A 23,173-nucleotide genomic window follows, 5' to 3' on the forward strand; every position below is an offset into this window, starting at 1 on the left:
TTTAAGGTTTTAAAGAAATTTTTGTCTCAAGCTAGCCTTATAAGCCATCAAATTTTATTGGCGATTAATTTTTATCAAAAAATTTATTTAATTATTTTTAATATAAAAAAATCTCTTAGACGTGAGACTTATGTAGTATAATGGTAATAAGTATAAGTGGAGTAAGCAAAGTCATTGGTTTAATTCCTTGGACGTGAGACTTATGTATTTTTCTTGAAACTAGGCTTGCATGAGTAAAAATGCATCGCATTTAGCCTAATTATTATGTGAGAATTTAATTATTTAAAATTTATTTTTAAAGCTTCTATAAAACATTTAAAGAAATAAAAACACGAAAACAAACACATTCTTTATCTTAAAAATTCAAATAAAAACTTTTTTAAGAAATAAAAATAAAAAAACTTTTCTTAAACTAGATATGTCTTTAAATAGGAGACAACCCCTAACTTCTTAAAAAATGCACAAGTACATAAAAAACTTTTCCAACTAATATCTCAAAGCATTAGATGTCAAAAAATAAAATAAAACATATAATTGATTAATTATTATGATAATCAAATGAAACTATTATATTTCTTCTTGAAAACTTATTGTTAATAAATTAAGATAATATTTAACTATTAAAAATGATATCTTATTTATAATAATCTTATAATCAAGAACAATTTACATTAAAATTATAAAAGATTTATTTTTCATTATCATAATCTCTATTATGATAACAAGTCTTTAATTTTAATTAAAGACTTATCAAATTAATAATTTAATAAAAAAATATGATAATAAAATAAACAAATAATTCTTTACTAAAATTAATAACATAATAAATTGAATATTAAACATATATATTTATCCCAATATAAATAAAAATAACATTAAACACCAACAAACAAATAATATACAAAACTACAAATTAAACTGCAAAAATAGATTATTTGCACAATTAGAGATTCTTGTCCTGACCCAACATGAAAGCTAAGAATACCTTAGCAACAAAAACACAATTACAAAATGCTAATAAAGGTACAATATTCCCTAACCTTCCTCTAATTCACTTTTCCTTTTGTCCACGGTTTGGCCGACCATAGTCACATCCAAAAGTATGAAAGCAGTAACAAGGCAGCAAGTTTCGACCAAACCAGGTTTTGGTTATGCTTCCTCAGTGAAGGTGGGGCAGAAGCAACTAAAGATCTGTCACATATAAAAAAAAATAATGAAATATAAATGTGATTAAATAAAATGTGAACAAACTTCTTTCAATTCAGGCTATGTAATTATGCTATAAACATCATACATACCCAGATGTAGAATAGACACATTTTCCATAACCTGAAGTGAAAAGAAACAGAAGTTTAGAATGGATTCTATTTCAAAATCCAAGTATATATGAACATTCAGATGTGAACACTCCAATAGTCCAATGGTTGAGTATTAAGTGATTCATCTAGAAAGACTAAGATCAAAATTCCACGAAGCCGGAATAAAACTTAGGGGAAGAAAATACGCTGCTCACTACTCTGCACTTAATTTTTTCAGAAAGCATCCAGCAAATAATGCGTAATATGTACACTTTATGTCATGAGGAATACAATCTAATGTACCTACTTATTTATATATACCAACTCAAAACAATTGCTTATTCAAAAGTAAATCTTCTGGTGTCTTCTAAAAGAATATCACATCACAGCACTTCACGTTAATTATAAAAACCTTTTGCAGTTTTACAAAGAAAACTAGTTACTTAATTTTAAACTTTAAAGAAACTAGAATAATGCAAATGCAAAAAAGCAAGCACGCAAAACAAAAGTAGACTAGCATTAGTTGCTTAAGCACCTGTCTTCTCAAACAAAAAAGAACGAAAGATAAAAGCCGAAAGTTCCAGAAAACTTTACAAAATGATATTCATCAACCAGCTGATCAATATGTAAACATATTTATAATTATATTCATCAACCAGAAAGAAATTCAGTAATGATCACACAACAACTAACGCTATTCATAATGCATTACACACTGCAAATGCATCATCACTATGGCACCAAAAGGGAAAGGATGCTCCGTAGACATCAAAACAAAAATGGCAAAGAGGTAAAGTACTAAACTTCCCAAGATCCAAGAGGCAAAACTGATTGTCACTTGTGACCTTCACATAATGCATCCACATCTTTTATGGTGGGGCTATGGAATCTTAATCACATATTTCATAACATAAACTTCCCACGTACAGCACTAAACATAAATCATATTTAGATAAACTTTTCAATATCACTTACGGGTGAATAAAATAAGAAGATAAAATAAATAAAGTTTCTTTCATACTTTAAAATCAATTTATACACTTTAACTTTTATAGAAGATCCCTCATTTAATCTATCCAAATTCTAAAATCTCTCTCATTTAATCATCTAAAACTGATTATTTAACATATGCATAAATTTATTTTAAATTTTAATTTTATTCTATCGAAGTGTTTATAGAAAAATTTATCCAAACTGGACCTGAATTTGAGTGCCATTAATATTTTAACTTACTGGGGTTATGCTTTGTCAAAGCAGCAGTTCCTCCAAAATTGCATGCAATATCAGAATTGCCATTTATCTGATAGTAGCTGTTGAAAGCAAAGGATGCATGGGAAACTAGTGTATCTGGTTCAAAACATGGTCCACCATGTTGGATGGCTGTGCAATCTGCCATTCCAAGTCCACAAGCCCAATCAAGAGCATTCTGCAAGTCAGCTTGGGAAACACCAGCAAGAGCCACACACCAAGTTGTGCCATCAATGAATGTAGTGTTGCCTTCAGGTGGTGACAATGTTGTCACTGGGATTGCAGCTTCTGACTTTTGTTGCACCACAATTCCCCTTGCCGTGGCTATATATTTTTGCCAGACTTAGAACCAATAAAAGCATTGCAATAATTATGCTTGAATTATTTTAAGATAATTATTTAAAAAATCATCAAACTTATCATGATTGATTATGATTAGGAAACTTTTTATAATGTCAATGTACAACCCTTCCTTTTTCTCTATTTGAGTTTAAAATTTATGCACTAATAATATAAAATAGATTTATAGTTATTTAAAAAATCACACACTTATTGTAAATGGTTGGTTGTGATTAGATTAGCGTGTAAATAAATAAATCACCAAACCAATCATTCAATAGTATTGTATTTCGTGAAAATCATGCGATAGCATTAACCGTTGGTTCACCAATAAATTAACAACACAAGAAAATGAACAAGTGAATAAAAGAAAGTGGTCTCATCACTTTATGGTTATACATGTCTGAGATATATAATATTTAGATTAGATTAGATTGTTTTGGGGAGATTGTGGCATGAAGGAAGCAAAGAATTTGAGCTCCATTATTCTTATATCCTTTTATCCCTCCTTTTCAAACTAAAAACTACCAAAAAAATTGACATTTTGGTTCATAAAAATAATAACCTATTGGGTTTAAAGCCCACAGAAAGAAAAATAAGGTTACAAATAATGACTCAAATTGGATACAGCAAATATTTTTGGTCGCAACTCACAACTTCACAATACTCAGAAATGTGACTCAAAAATCATTTTTTCCTGTTTACAAGACTACAAGGTGAAAAAGGAGTGGTTGGGTAGTTTTTGAGGATTATTTTATTTTTAGTTAGTTCTCCCCCACTTGACAAGAAGAGTACAAGGAAGAGCATTAAACATGCTTCCTCTGATTTGTTTTTAAGAGTCAAAGTCTACTCTCTTTTTTTTTCATGCTAAATATTAAAATCAACATAAGTCACACCATTTTTTGCCTACCTGGTTAACAAAAACTCACCATGACCCCCCATCCCCTTCCTAAACACAAGCTACAAAATTTAGTATTGCAATGATAAAAATTGAAGTACCCCCAAATAAAAATCAAAATAAAAGAGGAGATTTATTGATTAGTTACCAAGAGGCAGAGAACACTAAGATCTGCGGAACTGAGTAAGTTTTAAGAAAATGATCCCTTTTAGCAAAAAAAGAAAATAAAAGAAATAAATAAAAAGAAAAAGTGATCCTAAAACTTGCACACTGCACAGCAAGCAAGACACTCAAGAACCAATCTAAAATCCAAAACACACACACACACACACAAAGCAAAACAGAGTTATAGCTAGCTCTGAAGAGGCAAACACCAACAAGACCAAACTAGTACAAACAAAGGAGAAGGATGACATACCCAGATAGCATTCCATAAAAAACAGGAAGAGGAAAAGGCACATTTTGTTTCTCATGTTTCCAGCTACAAATGACCAAGTTGCTACAAAGGTTATATAGAATTTAATATTCCAAGTTTTACTTGTACTCTGACTCCTGAAGAAAGGTGGAGTGCAATCACTAGTGCTATAAGAGCTGCAGTGTCAATGGAATCACCGGTTACTTGAAGGAAGATTTCATTTTATTTTTTTTCCTTTTTCACTTTTTGTGATTTTAAAATTATTTATGATGAAGGAGAATGCATCCTTCTGAAGCAAGTACTATCTTTGACAGACTACTGCAGAGGATACATTTGAGCCTTTTCACGCTCACACAGCTACAAAAGGCAGTAGAGTCCAGCAAGTAATATAAAGCCTATGTTATTAACTTATTATCAATTGATAATGTTTTATATGTGATTTACTTGGTACAGTGCAACGAAATTAAATTTGTTATAATTTTTTAAAAATAGTTTCATCTGATTTCATTTGAATTAAATTAGTGTAATTTGAATTGATCTAAAAATTAAACATTATGTTTCAAAATCATTATAAAAAGTTTGATTTAATTTTGATTTGAAAAACATTGTTATAGTTGGAATTTAAGGGGAAAATGAGGTTTTACTTTTATAAATACTATAATTATATTTTTTGTCGTGAAAATAAGTGACCAGAAATGAGAGGCAAAATTTTAAAGTGTCATAAATTATCTATATCTATATACTTAAAAAATTAAAAATACTCACGAATAAAAAAAACACGTAGCATTCTGAAGATAAAATGATTTGATTAAAATATTAACCTGAAGTAATATGTATCCTATGATAAATTTAAATCTCAGTTCGATTATTGTATAAAAAAACGAAATTTTATTAAGAATAATAATATATATACATTCATGTTTTTAAAACACCAGATCAATACTCATAATTTGTATCTCTTTTCATATCACATCATAATACCAATAATATATATATATATATATATATATATATATATATATATATATATATTATTTCTCTCCCTATAATAACATATTTGGTGACCATTAATATTTTTCTTTTATTAAAAAAAGCAAAGGCTACCTTAAAACCAAGCTCAAACAGTTACAATAAATCATAAAATTTACCTCCCATCAGATAAAGAAAGCCCTTGTCCCCTTAACCAAAACAATTAAACAACCCACCCTGCACTGCACATACCAAAAATTCCCATGTGAACTGATGTTTGCACCAACCAAAATGGAGATTTTTGTTAGAGCAGAAACATATACCATATATATCGGCTATTTCGAAAAATTCATCCTCTGCCTGCCATTACTAATAATGAACTTGCATAACTTCTGCACGTTCAATTCATGACTTGCTCCTTGCCAAGCTACCACACAATCATGATAAATCAGCCAGTACCATAAACACAAAAACTCATCACATCTGCATCCCTTCTATGTATCAGAACTTAATACAAAGGGTAAAATCTGATAGAAAAACCTCCCCACACATATTCACCTCGAAAAACTACTTCTCAGTGCCTCCACTGTATTGTCTCTCACAGTCAATCTAAACCACTTTACCCCCCATACATGCATATGGCTCTGCACCTGCACCACTTCATTTCTGACAATCACTTTGTTCCTTCCCATCCAAATGGCCCTCATCTATGATCTATCAATAATTTGGTTTCTAAATTATAATAATTATAATGATTGTTAGGACTGATTGACAACAATCAGAATTTTAATAATTGCAATTTTTATTTGCCAGATTTTGATAGTCTATAGCAAATTAAATTCTTTTATTTGAATAATCAATTAAAAAAAATCTAAAAGCAAGGAAAATATAATCTGCAACAAATTGCACAGGTCTAAATTAAGACTAATATGGTGGTGATTTAATTTTTATGTAATTATGACAATTCAGTTTAACATCATTAACGCCTAATCAATAATTGAACGATCATTTGTTAATTTTGATATATAATTTGTTAATTAGTTATTCTAAGTACCAAAAAGATGGGCTACTCTAAGATGGATTGGGCCTAAAACATCTGGACAAATGAGAAGTATCAAATGCCACAAGCTAGACTATTGAATCATGCATCTCATTATTGTATCATATACTTCGCATTTTACATTTCAGAATAGGTATTTTAAAATGTAATGGGAAGTGTTTGATATAACAGTGAGAGTGCAAAATATAAATGTCCAAGCTAGAATATAACTCAACAAAGGTCCATTTGGGAACACCACTACTTTCTGACTAATTTCAAATTTCAATGTGTATTGTGGACCAAAAATGTTGTTTTTTTTATATAAAAAAAAACGAGTTTAATGTGTTACTCCGTAGTATTTTGTTTTAACTTTTGTTTTTTGTCACGCACAAAATGTTGAGTCACCCATTCTCGTTGGTTTTAACTTTTGGTGTGTCGTTTCACAAACAACATTTTAGTCGCAATGTGGCGTGTAGTTACTGCGTAGTATGAATAGTGTAGACGTGATAGTATTTTTTGTCACTAATTTAGCCATGTTATATATATGGATTTATATTTTTACCAAACTACGTTACTTACCTGATGAATTATTTGAGCAGCCAGATTAGAATATCACAAACTGGAATAAGGTAATTAGTTGTCACATCTCTGATCTCACATGACATCAATAAATGAAGAGAGAATTTACTAACTGACCCTGGAGCTAAAAAATTGCTAAGGCACAATACAAACACAACGTTGTTTAAAACAAACAAGAGCTTCAATAAGTTCCTCTAGGATATTAAAACTTAAAAGCTTTGAGTAAAACTATTCTGACTTCAGAACATCTTTTCCATTACCAGCCTTAACAAGATATACTATGGCGAATTCACAATGGAATCCGATAAGTTTAACGAAAACTGAATGTATACCTACTTGTGTAGGCAGTGAAAATGATTTGTAGCAATTTATTTTAGTTGTTTGATTTGGTGATAGAAAATTATGATAAATTCACTAAAAAAAACAACTATTTATTAATTCTATAAATTAGGATGAATTGAAATCACCACCAATTCAAACACATATTATATGGTGTTGGACGGTTGTAGGAGAGGGCACCGATAGGGGTTCTAGTCCCCCACCCTTAGGCTTCTTATAATATTCCATGAATTTATTGTTCAAAATTGGGTGTGAAGGGTAGTAATTGGAGTGAGCAAATTATAGGTATTTATATGTTGTTGAAAAGCCTTTCAATTCAAAAACTGCACCTAGAGATGGGCTTCCATTTTTTATGAATATTGGAGATTTTGGAGTTCATGTATTATTTGTGTTTGTCTCTGGCGGGGCTGTGAATTTAACATTTCTATCTTATTTTTGTTTCAAACATATATTAATTAATATTATTTAATAAAAATGACATCTCTGTGACTTTCCATTAATTATTATTACCTAAATTAACTATGCTTTGTGTGTTGTTATAACTCTTCATCATATAATTATTAACATTATATTATAAACATATATATATATATATATATATATATATATTATATATAATTATAATATTTTATGACTTTTAGTTATTATTATATCTGATAAGTTTAATTCTTTTATTGATTATCATATTATTGGTGTAAGTCTTGTTTGATTGTGTTATTACGATAGTGAAACCAAAAAAATCTTTAAAAAATTTGAGACAAAAAATTAGTGCAGGTAATAGTATATAAAATTTTTAGCAATAATATTTTGAAACAAGTTAGAACATTTGTTTTCTTCTTGTATCATTTGGAATAAAACTCAATTTTGTTAGTTTTATGTATAAATCTAATAAATAATTTTATAAATTTATTATTTACTATAAGTTAAATAGTTTTCTGGATTCGTCCTGTATATGAGTGTGGAAGTGAGCATTTCTTCTAATTTGCTAATAAATAATAAATTCAATCTTCTTATCTGTTGAGCTCGAGTTTCTTTATCCACCCATTGGACATGGAATAATAGAACGTTTTCAAGTCCCTTCTTAAGCATATAATTGAGTTAAATCATGAAAATATATGTATATAAAAAACTATATTATCAATTAAGAAGAGTTCAAGCCATTAACATTTGAGCTTACCATATTTCAAGTGATTATCTTCTCGCCCAATTTATCTAATAAGAAGATACCCAGAAACTAAAAGCATGCAATTGTACCATTTTTATGAACTAAACTATGCCACTAAACTGATTTAAATATCTTAAAAAGTTTTTCGATAGCTAAATGGTTCAAAGAGATAAGGACCTATGTGAAACAGTTTTTAACTGAAATGTGTTAAAAAGTTAAATCGCATCCTATTAATACTACCACATGAAGAGTACATGTGACTCAAAACATGTCACTAATGACCTTCCTACATCATTAAAGTAATATAGTAAACAAAGAAGTCGTATTAAAAATAGATGCGGCAGCTAATTGACTAACATCTTCTCCAAAATCTATGTTATAAAGTCAGTTAAAGCCCTTAAAACCGGTTGACTCTAAATCGATCTGACCCATTTAAAATTCTTTGTTGCGGAAAATCGTGACGTAGTATTACCTTACTAATCACATGATTAAATTTGGATTCTAGATTTAATATCATATATCATATATATGGTGGGACAAAATCTGTAGTTAGATGAACAACCACTGATGAACCAATTTTTATATTATAAAACCAAAGAAGACATAGAAACAGTGTAGAACAATTCGGGAACATATGGCGTGGACATCATATTATTATGGTACCGAGGAGGAGGAACTGAGATTCCACATCAATTTTTCCATGGATTTTGCTAAACATTACTTTAAAAGCCATGGTCACAGAAGGAAAAAAAATGAAAAAGAAGAAGATATAATACTTAACTATCATTTTTAATAAAAAAAATCCTGTTTATTATAATTTTAACTATTTTATAATTATATTAAACTAATGAATATCACAGACATTTTTTTTGTATGAATTGCTTTTTGTTAAGCCATTACGTTTATTGTTTTTATCACTGGATTTCCTAAACATTCATACATAAAACTATAATCTAATTAGACAATGATTAAACTTTCTTTTATTTATAATAATAAAATCATAGACAAGATAATGCGTAAAGAACATGAAAGATGCTGATTTTTTTATTTTTAATTATCTTAAGTTGGTGGCATGATGTCATTTCTTCTATACTAAGTTTAATTTTACATCAAGGATGAGTTGCTGTCTAATGTGACAGATTTTGTCTGATTGTCGGCCTATCAATATAGCGGGAATATTGGTGGGTGTTTTCTTTTTTCTACCATAGACGGTGCTTCATTGCACAATAATTTGCTCATAATCATAATATTCTCGAAATTTTATTCTATTATTTAGGACATTTGTTTTCCTGCTTCCTTTTCCATTTTATTAGCCGGTTACATTTTAAACTCCACTACAGATAAGTAATTTCTTTCATTATTTTGTTTTATGAATGAAAAATAATAATTTTCCATGTTCTTATGGAGGAAAGTGAGTATTTTGAAGATTAACAATGTGTTAAGTGTATTATCATAAATTAGGCAAAAAAAAAAGGTTGATTTAATCTCTGATAGACTTTTTAACAGGAAAAATTGGAGAACAGATGTAAGGGGATAATGAAAAGGTTAATTCATATAAATAAATGAGTTTTAAGTTTACATGAAAAATTTAAGTATATATGCAAGACAAGTGACCTCTGCACGTGTTATTCTTTTAATGTTTGTAATAGTTAGTTCAGGCTTCTTATAAATTCATATGTAAATTTACTCCATAGACAAGTGAATTAAATCGCCCATCCTTTTTCGAGGGTGTTTCAATTTTATGTGAGTACACATCATTTTGATTAGCTACTGTATTGATGTTTTGCTTACAAGTGAAATGATATCAGTTTATTCCAATAACAAATTTATCAACGACGTTCTATTTTTCCCTAAAAAGCCATAGCCCAAGAGTCACCACTTGCAAAGTTTTTTTTTAAAAAAAATAGTCAATTTTGTCCCTCAATGTGTAATTTGTTGACAAATACGTCCCTGAAAGATAAAAATATATCCTACGGTTAACTTTCATCCGTCACCGTTAATAAAATAACCTATGAGACACGGAGGGACAAATTTATCAAAGAAATAATTGCCAACGTAGATTGCCAACATAAGGGCATATTTGTTATAATATTTTTTTTGACTCTACTCCGCTGACAAATACATCCCTAAAAGATAAAAATGAAAAATTTAGTTCACGAAAGTATAAGAAGTGCAACAAAAATATATATGGATGTTAATAATGAATTGTATAGGAGAGAAGTTATGAAAAAATGGATTAAAAAATAATAAAATACAGCTTAATATTTGAACTCTTATACTTTGATTATCTATCTATTTATTCATCTATCAAATTGTTAATTAGTTTTTTAATTAATCAATATAACTACTTATTTTCCAAAATAAAATAAAATTCTTTAATTTTATGATATAAAAAAATTGAGTTACCATTTAAAAAAATGAAAGCCTTTTGTTTTTTGAATTTTTTTTTCTTTAATTAATTATTAATTTTTATTACGTATTTTGTCATAATATGTCAAATGAAATGCAAGGTAACTGTAGTCCCTAAATCAACGGGAATTACAACTCTGCGTCCCATAGACAAAGAATAAACTTTTGTATTAGTTTTTTTTTTTTTAAAGTTAACCTCTGTATTAATTTAAGCATTATTGTATTTTTATTTAAATTTATTTGGATTCTTTATTTGTTAGTAACTACTTTCATTTCTTTAGTTTTATGATATAAAAAAATTGAGTTACCATTTAAAAAAATGAAAGCCTTTTGTTTTTTGAATTTTTTTTCTTTAATTAATTATTAATCTTTATTACGTACTCTGTCATAATATGTCAAATGAAATGCAAGGTCACTGTAGTCCCTAAATCAATGAGAAATACAACTATGCGTCCCATAGGCAAAGAATAAACTTTTGTATTAGTTTTTTTTTTTTTGTTTTAAAGTTAACCTCTATATTAATTTGAGCATTATTGTATTTTTATTTAAATTTATTTGGATTCTTTATTTGTTAGTAACTACTTTCATTTCATTCATATTATATATAATAAGTGTTGTCTCGAATGGAAACACAAGTTTATCCAAGGAATTCTTTCATATTTGAGGTATATATATATATATATATATATATATATATATATATATATATATATATATATATATATATATATATTGATTAAGGAAAAAGACTTATAATTCCACTTTATCTTTATCTAGTTTAAATTTTATGAGATGTTTTAAAAAAAATAGTTGATTAAATTCTTTTTTTAAAATAAATAAATAAATTTGATCTTGAAATCGATTGTGTTTTTTCTACTCAAAACTCTTGACATATTATTTTCAATATAAATACGAGGACACTTAATTTAGAATTGTGATATAGAATAATTTTAAACATTAAAAGTGAGAAATTTAGTAAAAATTTGATAAAATTATAAGATATAAGATAAAGTTTTTTTTTAACAACAAAGACTAAGGTTTGACAAGGAAATTAAAATAATAAAAATATATATATTAAAAGAAAATTTAAAAAATATATTACATAAGTACTAAACGAATAGGAGCAGTAAACTATAAACACATAATAATAATAATAATAATAATAATAATAATAATAATAATAATTAGTCACAAGCTATTATTAACGTCCGAATATATTTGTCAGACTTTTTTATATTTTCAGGGACTAAATTTTACATTTTTATCTTTCAAGGACGCATTTATCAGTGAAGTGAGAAGACGAAAAATCAAAAAAATATTATGACAAATATGTCATTATGCCGACAATCCACGTTGACAATCATTTCAGTGATGAATTTGTCCCTCTGTGCCATGTAGGTTATTTTATTAACGGTGACAGGCGGAAGTTAATGGCATGATATATTTGTCGCACTTTTTACACTTTCATGAACTAAATTTTATATTTTCATCTTTCAGTTGTCAACGAATAACACATTGAAAGACAAAAATAACTATTTACTTTCTAAACTATACTGAAATGATCAATATGATAAAAAATCACCAACAAAAAGACAAATAAAAGCATAAAAAAAGAACAATGAGAAAACAACATTGTTACCATAGAATCATACCAACAAGGAGAAAACTTGAATTAGTTCTAATTTTGACAATGAATACTCATTTTGACCGTGTACATATATGAGTACGATATACAAATATTATTCTTATTCTTAAATGAAGACAACTACAAGGATGAGTATATAATTATTCGTCTCTCACCTGTACTCATACCATACATGCCCCCATTATGTTATTTTATAATATTTTTGTTATATATATATATATATATATATATATATATATATATAATATTTTATTGTTATAGTTTATAATTTTTAAAATATAATTTAATTAGTTTAATAGCTAAATAATTTTTATTATAATGATAATTAACTAACTAATTTTAAATTATATATTTAACTAGGATACAATTTATTTTAATTTCTTTGTTATTAATTTTTATATTATTTGAATTAAAATATAACTAATAACCACCGGAGTTTTGAATCTTTATTGACAAAATCTTGACTCTGTATATGGTTTTGGGCGCCCTATACACTTATTTGTTGATTAAAAATAATGTTACTATATCTAGTAATATATATATCTAGCAATATATATACACTTATTTATTGATTAAAAATATAACTTATAACTTAATATATAATTTATTTAAAATGATAATATTAGAAATAAAAAATGGTGTGGTGATTACTCGAGGGTCCCCAAACTCAATTAAACTCAACGGAGATAGAGATCATGTGCATTGAAATTTTAAATTTGTCTATTTTATATTTGAACTCGAATCTATTTTGTTTTTTGTGGTGATAAAGACAAGTAGAACCAAATTCATTCCTGGCCCACCTCATTCCGTCCAGTTGTCATGCCTAATTTCAACGTGTCAATAGCAAATCAATTTTGGGGTTGCTTATTATTCATTTCAAAAAAAATTAAAAAAGGAAAATGTGAGATTTTTATAGTTTAGGTGCTCGGGTTATCATCGATGACTAGGTCATTGCTTTACATCTAAAAAATTCAAACCTTCAGAAAAATTATCAGCAAAAGCTTACGTGACACTTTTTTTTTTTAATTACAAATGGTTGTTTACGTTAACAATATATTTCTTTTATTAATTTTACCAACGATTTAGTCGTTGCTCAATAGCCTCGAGGTTATTGCCTTTGGTCCACTGCTATTATGATAATTTATCTATACTAATAGTAAACAAAAATTTCCATTTAGTATTCACATTTTTATTGGATTTTTTTTAAAATTATTTATTTTTTCTTTTGACTTATATTAAACTCCCATTACTTTTATGCTGTTAGTTTTTTTATTCTCATTTTTTTATTAATTTTAATTTACTTCTTTTTTATTATTTAGAATTTTTTAGAGAGTGACTCTCTTTTCCAGTACTATAACGTGTTTAAATATCAGCACTCAATATTAATATATACTCTAACTAAATGGTCTACTTGTAAACCCTAAAAATATGAAAGTTGCTTGTGAAGACGGCAAATAGCGCAAAAACTAGAAGGAGATAAGTGAATTTAATTAGGCCACAAATATTTTTTAGAGTGAGATTAGTTAGAATTTGGAGCCATTCATTGTAATTGTCTATATTTTTTTTAATCGGCAAAATAATTAGATTTGTTATCTTCTGTGATGCTAAATCCGATTTATTAATTGGTAGATATCACCCAATCTATCAGTTGATAGTAGTCTGCTTCAGAGTATGGTTTGTGCCATCGGGACAATCAATTATTGGTCCCCTCTCGTGCGTTTAGGCAAAAGCATTCATAGTAATGGCACATTAATTATTGTTTATCTCTTATGAACATAATCATCAACAAAAAGTAAGAATTAATTAAAGTGCATGTAAGGGTGTCTGGTTGGTACGTCGGTATATGAAAGTTTGCTAGGTTCCTTGCGTTGCGTTAGTATAGTGTTTCAAATTTTGTCATGGACCTCAAAAGCGAACAAAATAACATCAATGCTAATGTGTATTTGAGTTTCCCTTTTTGGGATAACGTTGGTCCCCCAGGCATAACAATTCCCTTTGATACACTTTTTGTTGTTCTTTCCCTAAACAACAATTCCCCTCCAAACAATTATGGGTCCCTTGTGAACAATTTCTTCTACATGTACATCACCAATAGTGAGAGGGTGATCATCAAATAATACAAATATCAATATATCATGTAGGGATTTTTGGGAATTATTCCTTTTTATTGGGACCCGATTATTTTCCATCAACTGCATGCATGGACCTCACTTTTCCATCCTTTATTGTACGTGATGTTCCTGTGGAATAATATATAAATGTTTTTCTAAGTGAAATTTCATATATATATATATGAAATTTCACTTAATCAAGATTGTTTGCTCACTAAATCAATTTTTCAGGCTGACTCATCTGGTGTCATATGTAAGTTTCACAGTGAAGGAAGTCTAATTAATTAGTTGAGTAGAAGGTACGAATTATTATAAATCCTATAATATAATATTATCTTTAATTCCTATAAATTAAAAAAAAAACGTGAATTTGAGCTAAAAAACAATAAGTAACATGTAATGATATGTGTAAAAAAAACATTTTCAACGTTACTATTACCCTTTTTATTTTTAACTAATTAACTGTTTTTTATATAAAAATATATTTAAAATTTTAATACGGTATTTATTTATTATATATATTTCCAACAAAGTTTGGTTGTTTTATATATTTATCATGAAACTAAACAGAAAATGAAAAAAATAACTGACAAGAAAATTAATCAATAAATTAAAGAAAATATAATAAGAAATTGAATAAATATCTCAATGGAAATAAGAATATCAGATATATTTTCAAATTTAATTTATGTATAATATTTTTAAAAGATACTTAAAAATGAAAGGTACTATAAAAGATAGATTAAAATGTAGTGGCCACGAATTATTTTCTTTATTCAAAAGAATATAATAGTATTATTTGACACGTAGCAAAGGGTTTGTGTTTCAAATTATAGCTTCAAGTGTTAGTGTTAGTGTCACAGGAAATAAAAAATAAAAAAAAGCTTCAAGCTAGTGTTAATTATACAAGGATGGTATTGCTTTATATCGTCTGTTATATATAGTTACCTAGTTAATTTGATAATTTTTACAAATAAATTGAATTGGTCGTTTAATATTAAATTAAACTATTGTTATTTGATTTTACATGTCTCACTTTATCGTATTAAATATTTATATATGAATGGCTAAATAATTATTATTCTTCGTTTTTTTTTAAAAAAAATCAACCCCGTAGCATGGCGTATTTAAGTGATGAATGAAAAATTTACAATATGTTTTAAAGAAAATATTTTGCAAAATAAATTTCCAAATAAAAATTCAAATATACAAATCCTTGAATATATTTAATTAAATAAAATTTTCAAAGTATCCTTGTTTTAAGAAATACGACACTGGCTATGCTCGATTGGGCAAAAAGATAAAAAGGAAAAAATACAAATAATATTATTTTGTTTGGTTGAAATGAAGATAAAAAAATAGTTTTGAAAATAAAATCATTTTTGAAGTTAAAATTTTCTCTTTGAATTATTTTTTATTTTCTATTTAATTTGAAAGTTCTTTTTTCTATATTTTGTGTGCAAAGGAGTATGTAGGAGGGTCATCCTCTGCATTTAATTGCCATTATTAGGCCCCCTGCTCCCTACCCTCTAGACCGAATACGTTCACGCAGGTATCGCCTTTGAACGGTGATAGTTACACTTTTTTGTTTTTTTTTTTACTTGTTACATCATTTTCATATCACATCAAATGATTAACTCTAGATAAGTTTTGAATGTTGGTTTTTAATAATGACGTGTTTTGAATTATTATTATTTTTGGTGAATGTTTTGAATTATTTTAATCTTATTTTAAATATTTTTTATTATTACTTTATAAACTTAAAAGTATCTATTTTCTTAAAATCTAAATCCAAGCAGAAATTTGTTAAAATTAATTGTTCCCATGAGTATACAAACGAAAGCTTCACAATTATTAATGAAAAAACTACGGTAAGTTTCACTTTCAACCTAATTCATTTTAAGTTATTGTACAAATAATCTTGATATCTTCGGATAAATAATCACTTTTAAAATTACCACATACTTTAAATTATGTGCACATTTCTATATTTTTCAAATAAAAATTCAAATGTAATTCTGTTTTATTTTTTATTATTTATGTTTTTTAATTTAAATACTTTTGGATTTAAAAAAAATGATATAAATTTAAAAACATTCTTAATTTTTAACGATATTGATTATTTATGTATTTTTTATAATTTAAAAACTTGTTAATTTGATATAAATTTAAATAAAAACTTCGATAGTTAACAACATATATAAAATTTTCTTAGTAAAAAAAGAGATTAAACAAAACAAGCCACAATATTAAAAAAACAAAAAAAGAGATCAAAGAAAACAAGCCACAATATTAGAAAAACAAAAAACAAAAAAAGAGATCAAACAAAACAAGTCACGATATTAGAAAAACAAAAAAGAATTCATGATATTGATGTGAACGAATAACAATAACATTATGTTACATGGACAAATGGACAATTGACTGTGTGTTTGTGGAGGAGTCAGTCACACCAAACTTAACTGGTATTTCAGGAATAGCTTTCCTCACGCTGTTTTAACATTTTCTGTTTCGAAAAACCAATTTTTTCCATTGAACATTATTTGGATGGATTTCTGAATACACTCTGAAATCTGAATCATGACAAAATTTTATTCTCTTAAATAACATCGATCTTTTTAAATAAATTGGATTTTGCTCCCATTTTCTTAAGAAGGTCATTCAACATTTTTTTTCCACCATGTCATCATCACTTGCTAATACTTCTTAATGAATTATTCTTAGATCCCTTTGTTCCAATAATAGGTTTTTCGCTTAGGTAAATGGAATAAGAATCTTGATTGTAATATATAGAAATTATTATAATTCTTATTTTCCTGTATAAGATTGTGGCGAGAAAAATCTAAGACGATTCGTTTAATAAACTAGGAAAATTTTCTAGATATTAAACGACCCTTTCAGAAGGATACAACCTAATTTTTTTAAAGATGTTGTAACGAAACAACATTAATACAGTTATCATGATTCAATTGTTCGTGTGCAACCAGATGTTTTCGTAGTATGCACTTTATATCAATAGCGTGGATATTAGACCAACATTATCTTGATATGACTAGTGGGGTCTATTTTTTTATTAATATAACTCTAGGCATCATTTTTTGAGAGTAAACTTTTCTATATACATATGTATTTCTCCTTACAATTATAATTATATTTTGCAACACATTTTGATTAGTTTTTATCTATTTTTATTAGTTAATTTTTTTTTATTGTTTGATAAATAATTTTTTTAATATCTTTTAGTATTTTTTTAAACTACTTGAATTAATATTTTATAAAACGTTAGTTTCTAACTTTTAATTTTTTTATATGTTATTTTATTTTTATCCTTAATATATTTATTAATTTTTTTTAAATAAATTAAGATGTTATTATTTTATGTCATTATTCACTTTTTAGCTATTATAATAATTAATTTTATCGAACAATTTTAATTTAATAACTTAATTTTTTAATTTTCAACTACAAATTAATTTTTTAATTTTTAATTAATTTTTCAGTTAGTTTTGTTTAACATAACTTGTATATTATTATTTCCGTTTAAGGGCTATTTGATGTTTTAGTCTCTCTTGCTATATAATTTAAGATTATTGATATTTTATAAAATTAAATTTTATTATTTTTTTTATCACATATAACTCTATTTAGAATAACTGGATTTGATATTTACAAAAAAATACTACACTTACAACTCATTAAAAAAATATTTCAACAAATAATGAACCACATTTATATTTTATATTAAATTAAACAAATGAGTATTTTAGACTTATTAAATATTTTTAATATGTGTACATTGACCTTAAATATTAATAATTGTAGAACAGAGGTAGTAAAATTAAAAATTCAATAGACTCACTATTAAGTATTTACACATTTTATACAGAATTAATAGATAAAAAAAAATGCCTGAGAAAGAATTTTTTGGTTGCGCTGTACAATGTACTAATGTTAGACTCAATTTCCGACACAGGCTAACCTCGCACAAGAAGATTCCCATGCCAATGCCATGCAGTAGCTTGAAAGGTATTATAGTCAGAAGGGCCACGTCAAGACTTACCCTTTGTTTTGGTAAACAAAAGTTTGTCAAAAAAGATAAAGTAAAGATAAAAAAAATATTTTTTAAAAATAATTTGAGTGTTAAATTTAAATAATATGGGAGAAAAAGAAAAAAATATTTTATTAGCTAATATCTTTTAATTTCCATCCATGTCAGTCAATAAAAAGAGAATATATAAAATAAATATGTAAAGATAAAGTTATTTATCCGAAATAATATTAAGTATAAAAATAAAAATGTTTTCTTTCTTATGTTTATGATCGTAAAAATTGATTTATTTTTGAGTAATTTGTGAAAGCTGAGCAATGCTGGAAAGAAACCCCTGGCACTGCCACGTGACAACTCTTCCTCCGGTCCTCAATTGGTCATCATCCTTTTTCTCTATGATCACTCCTCACGTGTTGAGCATAAATACAACACAACCACCTCTTGTGTGTCGCTTCCTTTCTTTTAACACTCCTCTATCTATTACTGCTCCATCTCTTTTATTGCTCTGAAACGCCTCCTACCATCCAACTTTTATTGTTCTTTCAATATTGCTGCCTAAACCCTATGCACTTACAGACTCTTTCCCACTTTCTTTCTCTCTTTTTCGTCTTGTACTACCATGTTAGACACTGCTGAGCGTGATTCTGAGGTGAGTTTGGAGACCGTCTATTCTTCCACACTTGGAAGCTCAATGAGCAGCGAGAGCATTTGTAGCACCAGTTTCAGCCGTCTTTCCTTCGATCTCCTCCCTCCCTCTCCCGAGACTCTCTCCATCAAGCCTCACCGCTCCTCCGACTTCGCCTACTCCGCCGCCTTCCGCCGCAAGGCCGCACTTACCTTCCGCGACTTCCACCTCCTCCGCCGCATCGGCGCCGGCGACATCGGCACCGTCTACCTATGCCGCCTCCACAACAGCAACCAATTGAAGAATCAGGATGAAGACGAAGAAGATGTTTCTTGTTTATACGCCATGAAAGTGGTGGACAAAGACGCAGTGGCATTGAAGAAGAAGTCGCAGAGAGCGGAAATGGAGAAAAAAATCCTCAAGATGCTCGACCACCCGTTCCTCCCTACGCTCTACGCCGAGTTCGAAGCTTCTCATTTCTCTTGCATCGTCATGGAGTTTTGTTCCGGTGGAGACTTGCACTCCCTGCGCTTCAAGCACCCTCACAACCGTTTCCCTCTCTCCTCCGCAAGGTAAAAACAAAACAAACAAAATTTAAAACCGTTATCCAAAACGATGACGTTTCGTTTTCTCTGTTCTGGTGAACTCACAAATTTTATCTCAGATTTTATGCGGCGGAGGTGCTGGTGGCGTTGGAATACCTCCACATGCTGGGAATCATCTACAGAGATTTAAAGCCTGAGAACGTGTTGGTTAGATCAGACGGTCACATCATGCTTTCTGATTTCGATCTTTCTCTTTACTCAGAGGCAATCCCAGCCGTTGAATCCTCCCCAGATTCCTTACCATCTTCAAACGCATTACCATTACCTTACGCTTACACTCGCTCGCATTCTTTTATGAGTCCATTCTCCTGCTTCTCAAACCGGTCGCGCGAGGTTCGAACTATTGAACCGAATCGGCTTTTTGTTGCCGAACCGGTTTCGGCTCGGTCCTGTTCCTTTGTTGGGACCCACGAGTACGTCTCGCCGGAGGTCGCTTCTGGCCGGTCGCACGGGAACGCCGTGGACTGGTGGTCGTTTGGAGTATTTATCTACGAGCTCATCTACGGTCGCACGCCGTATGCGGGTCCATCGAAAGAGGCTACGCTGCGGAACATCGTAAAGAAACCACTGGCGTTCCCCACGGCCACACCAACGAGCAATCTTGAACTGCACGCGCGGGATTTGATATCCGGCTTGCTGAACAAGGATCCGGCGCGCCGGCTCGGCTCGAAGCGCGGCGCCGCTGACGTCAAAAAGCACCCCTTCTTTAAAGGGCTCAACTTGGCGCTGATTCGCATGCAGACGCCGCCCGAAGTGCCTGGCTCCAGAAGAAGGACCAAAACGACGTCGCTGTACCCCGTGAAGGGTAACGGCAACAACAACCATAAACAACAACAGACGGCGTCGTTTGATTTTTACTTCTAAAAAAATACTACGATGAAAGTTTTGTGCCACGTCTCCAGTGACCTATTGTATATTGGAGCTGTCCTTTTTTTTTTATATATATATATGGAATAAAAATATTTATAGTAATTTTTATTTTTATTATGTCGAGGAATTGAAAACAAGAAGTAAAATAGTTTGAAGAAAAGGGAGGGGAAGTGGAATCGTGGTGTTGTTGTTTTTTTTTGTTTTTTGGTTGCTTGCCCTATGACGGAATCATCATAGATGGGTGGCTTTAAAAGCTGCTGAACTTGGTTCTCTATTTCCTCTTGTGGAAAGCTTACAGGAGGAGACACTGTGGAAAAATGGTTGGACAATTCTAAATGAAGAAGATTCGTTGCTTAATAACTTTTCCTCCTTCCCCCACACACTAGAGTAGTCAAGAGAAAGGTTATTACGGTATCAATTCCAACGTCAATTTTGATTTGTTTATGCGTCATAAGGACATAAAGTCAATATTATGCCTTAATCGAAATTCGTTAACTTAGAGCCATGTAAGTTGGTAGTAGTTTGTAATTACCGTCATTTATTTGGAAAACGTAGTATAAGAAAAAATATCAAGGCATTTATATTTTATTTCTGCCCTAACCATGGACATTTTTTTAAACGGCAAACTGAGAAAAAAAGGTCAAGTTTACAACTCATCATTGACCTAATTAAAGAGTAGTACTAATTAGACTCTAGTTTTTTACTTGCTTCTGCCTCAACACAGGGAACAAAGGAAAAACAGCATAAAGAAACGTGCATATATAGAAATACTGTACTACATATAAATAAAGAAATGTGCGTGACTTTCTTGCATTAATCAATATTCATTTATTTTTCCTCTCTCTCTATTTATAGGATGTCAATAGCGTCAATGTTTTTCATTTAGTAGGTATGATGAAAATTCTTAACTAGTACTATATAAATGTCATATATAAACGTTTCTGTAGATTTTTTTTAAAATGCAATATTGTTGTTTTTCTTGGCAATATATGCATCTAACTTACTAGTAATAGAGAGAATGTTGACCATAATGTGCGACTCACGTAAAGAATTGCAAGACTTTAATAGGATATGTTTAAACATGTCGCAGCATGCAACGTATAAATATAAATAGTTATATGCCATCATTTACAACTTGTTCACGATGTGTGCCTCAAGATTTTTATGAGCATGGACTTCATTTAAGAATGGATTCCCCCAGCTCATTAAAATTCTGTTTTTCTGCTTTAAATTGTTACTTTCAGCCTTTACAGATATATGTTCATTCCATCAAATACTGTTCATATGAAGTATCATCCATATATAGAGCTTTAAAATTCTCTTTCTCTTTGTCATGCACGCTTTAGAAAGTCCGAAACTCTTTTCTATATATCCTTGTACACCAGACGGGTGAGTTCACCATTTTATCACTTGCGTTTCTAAGAATCCTTTTTGTCCACTCATGTAGAAAGCCTATGGTTGAAATTCACCGACATAAATTGTTGAATTAATTAAACCATTTTCTTTTTACATTTTTTGAATCAAGCATATACTCCTTTGATCTCAAATATAAAATAAAAAAAAACTTTTTTCTTAGTTTCAAATATAATAGAATTTCAACTAATTTTATCTTACTAATGTTACTATCTTTAAAATATACTTCATTTAATTGAGATGCTAATTTCAATGATTTCTTCTCATATTTTTAAGAGTAAGTTAGAAAAAAATTATTTTTAATTGAAATTGATGTGATGAAATGTAATTAACTAATATTCTTAATTAATGCGCCATTTTTTCCTTATATTTAAGGCTAGAGGCTAGAAATAACTTTCTTATCTAATTTTATTTCTGGTTAAAAGTTAGGTGAAATAGTTTTTGTTTTTGTCTAGAAATGGGTTCAAATAGTTAAATTGACGAGTTTGTAAAGTAGGTATTGGGTGTAATATTTTTTTTATTTCTAAATGTTAATTGTAAATTTTTGTTAGAATGTTAATGAGGGAATTTAAACTGAGGATCTCTCATCTTTCTTCCTCAACCACTAGCTAGCCAATCTTATAAATCCATTGGGTGTAATGTTTTTATGAATTTTCTCATCACATGCTCCCACTTTTAATTAAACAGGGGGAATGTTAGAGCGGATGATAATTAAATTTTAGATTCATTGTAATATTTAAAAAATTGTAAATTTTAAAAGATTGAAATATTAAAATTGTGGAATCTAAAATTAAGGAACCAAAATTTACAAATTGAGAATTATAGAAAAACCAAAAGTGTAATTTAGTTAACCTGAATTTTATTATAAGTAAAGTATTCTTAAAAATATAAATTTGTAAATACTTAAAAATAATGTCAACGATTCTGTCCTTATTAAAACTCACTTTCATAATGATTTGACATGCATGATTAAACGCTATTGTTAAGAAAACAAACATATTCGCTGCTAATAGTATAGTTTAATACTTGTTTAAACTTAAAAAAAAATAAAGATTTTTTTTATCAACAATTCTCTCTCTAAATGCCAAGAAGTGGCAAAACACTTCATAATAATAATAATAATAATAATAATAATAATAATAATAATAATAATAATAA

The 23,173-nt window shown here is 28.7% G+C and overlaps 2 protein-coding genes across 3 annotated transcripts; one reads left to right on the forward strand and one right to left on the reverse strand.

Annotated features, from left to right (window-relative positions):
- Window positions 1-875: 875 nt before the first annotated feature.
- Window positions 876-4,554, reverse strand: LOC114424601 (glucan endo-1,3-beta-glucosidase 13-like). Of its 2 annotated transcripts, none has more exons than XM_028391469.1 (4): window positions 4,202-4,554; window positions 2,532-2,870; window positions 1,299-1,329; window positions 876-1,191 (listed from the first exon to the last, which is right to left on the reverse strand). In XM_028391469.1, exons 1-4 carry the CDS (start codon window positions 4,254-4,256, stop codon window positions 1,089-1,091), a joined length of 528 nt encoding a protein of 175 aa, XP_028247270.1. In that variant the 5' UTR covers window positions 4,257-4,554; the 3' UTR covers window positions 876-1,088. The 2 variants fall into 2 exon arrangements, with proteins under 2 accessions (XP_028247270.1, XP_028247269.1); XM_028391468.1 differs by having other exon boundaries at window positions 2,532-2,888.
- A 14,391-nt stretch (window positions 4,555-18,945) lies between these two features.
- Window positions 18,946-20,704, forward strand: LOC114424308 (protein kinase PINOID-like). The gene is made up of 2 exons (XM_028391153.1): window positions 18,946-19,699; window positions 19,792-20,704. Exons 1-2 carry the CDS (start codon window positions 19,122-19,124, stop codon window positions 20,594-20,596), a joined length of 1,383 nt encoding a protein of 460 aa, XP_028246954.1. The 5' UTR covers window positions 18,946-19,121; the 3' UTR covers window positions 20,597-20,704.
- The last annotated feature ends 2,469 nt before the right edge of the window (window positions 20,705-23,173 follow it).

The sequence above is a fragment of the Glycine soja genome, chromosome 8, assembly GCF_004193775.1.
Source record: "Glycine soja cultivar W05 chromosome 8, ASM419377v2, whole genome shotgun sequence".
Taxonomy (NCBI): Eukaryota; Viridiplantae; Streptophyta; class Magnoliopsida; order Fabales; family Fabaceae; genus Glycine; species Glycine soja.

What these genes read in the sequence shown, in the direction of transcription:
- LOC114424601 (XM_028391468.1), bottom strand. Translation starts at nt 4,256, where the DNA reads ATGAGAAACAAAATGTGCCTTTTCCTCTTCCTGTTTTTTATGGAATGC. An exon ending in TTTTATGGAATGCTATCTGG is followed by an intron (nt 2,889 to 4,201) that starts GTATGTCATCCT and finishes ATTGGTTCTAAG; the next exon opens with TCTGGCAAAAATATATAGCC. An exon ending in TTTGACAAAGCATAACCCCA is followed by an intron (nt 1,330 to 2,531) that starts GTAAGTTAAAAT and finishes TTTTCACTTCAG; the next exon opens with GTTATGGAAAATGTGTCTAT.
- LOC114424308 (XM_028391153.1), top strand. Translation starts at nt 19,122, where the DNA reads ATGTTAGACACTGCTGAGCGTGATTCTGAGGTGAGTTTGGAGACCGTC. An exon ending in TTCCCTCTCTCCTCCGCAAG is followed by an intron (nt 19,700 to 19,791) that starts GTAAAAACAAAA and finishes ATTTTATCTCAG; the next exon opens with ATTTTATGCGGCGGAGGTGC.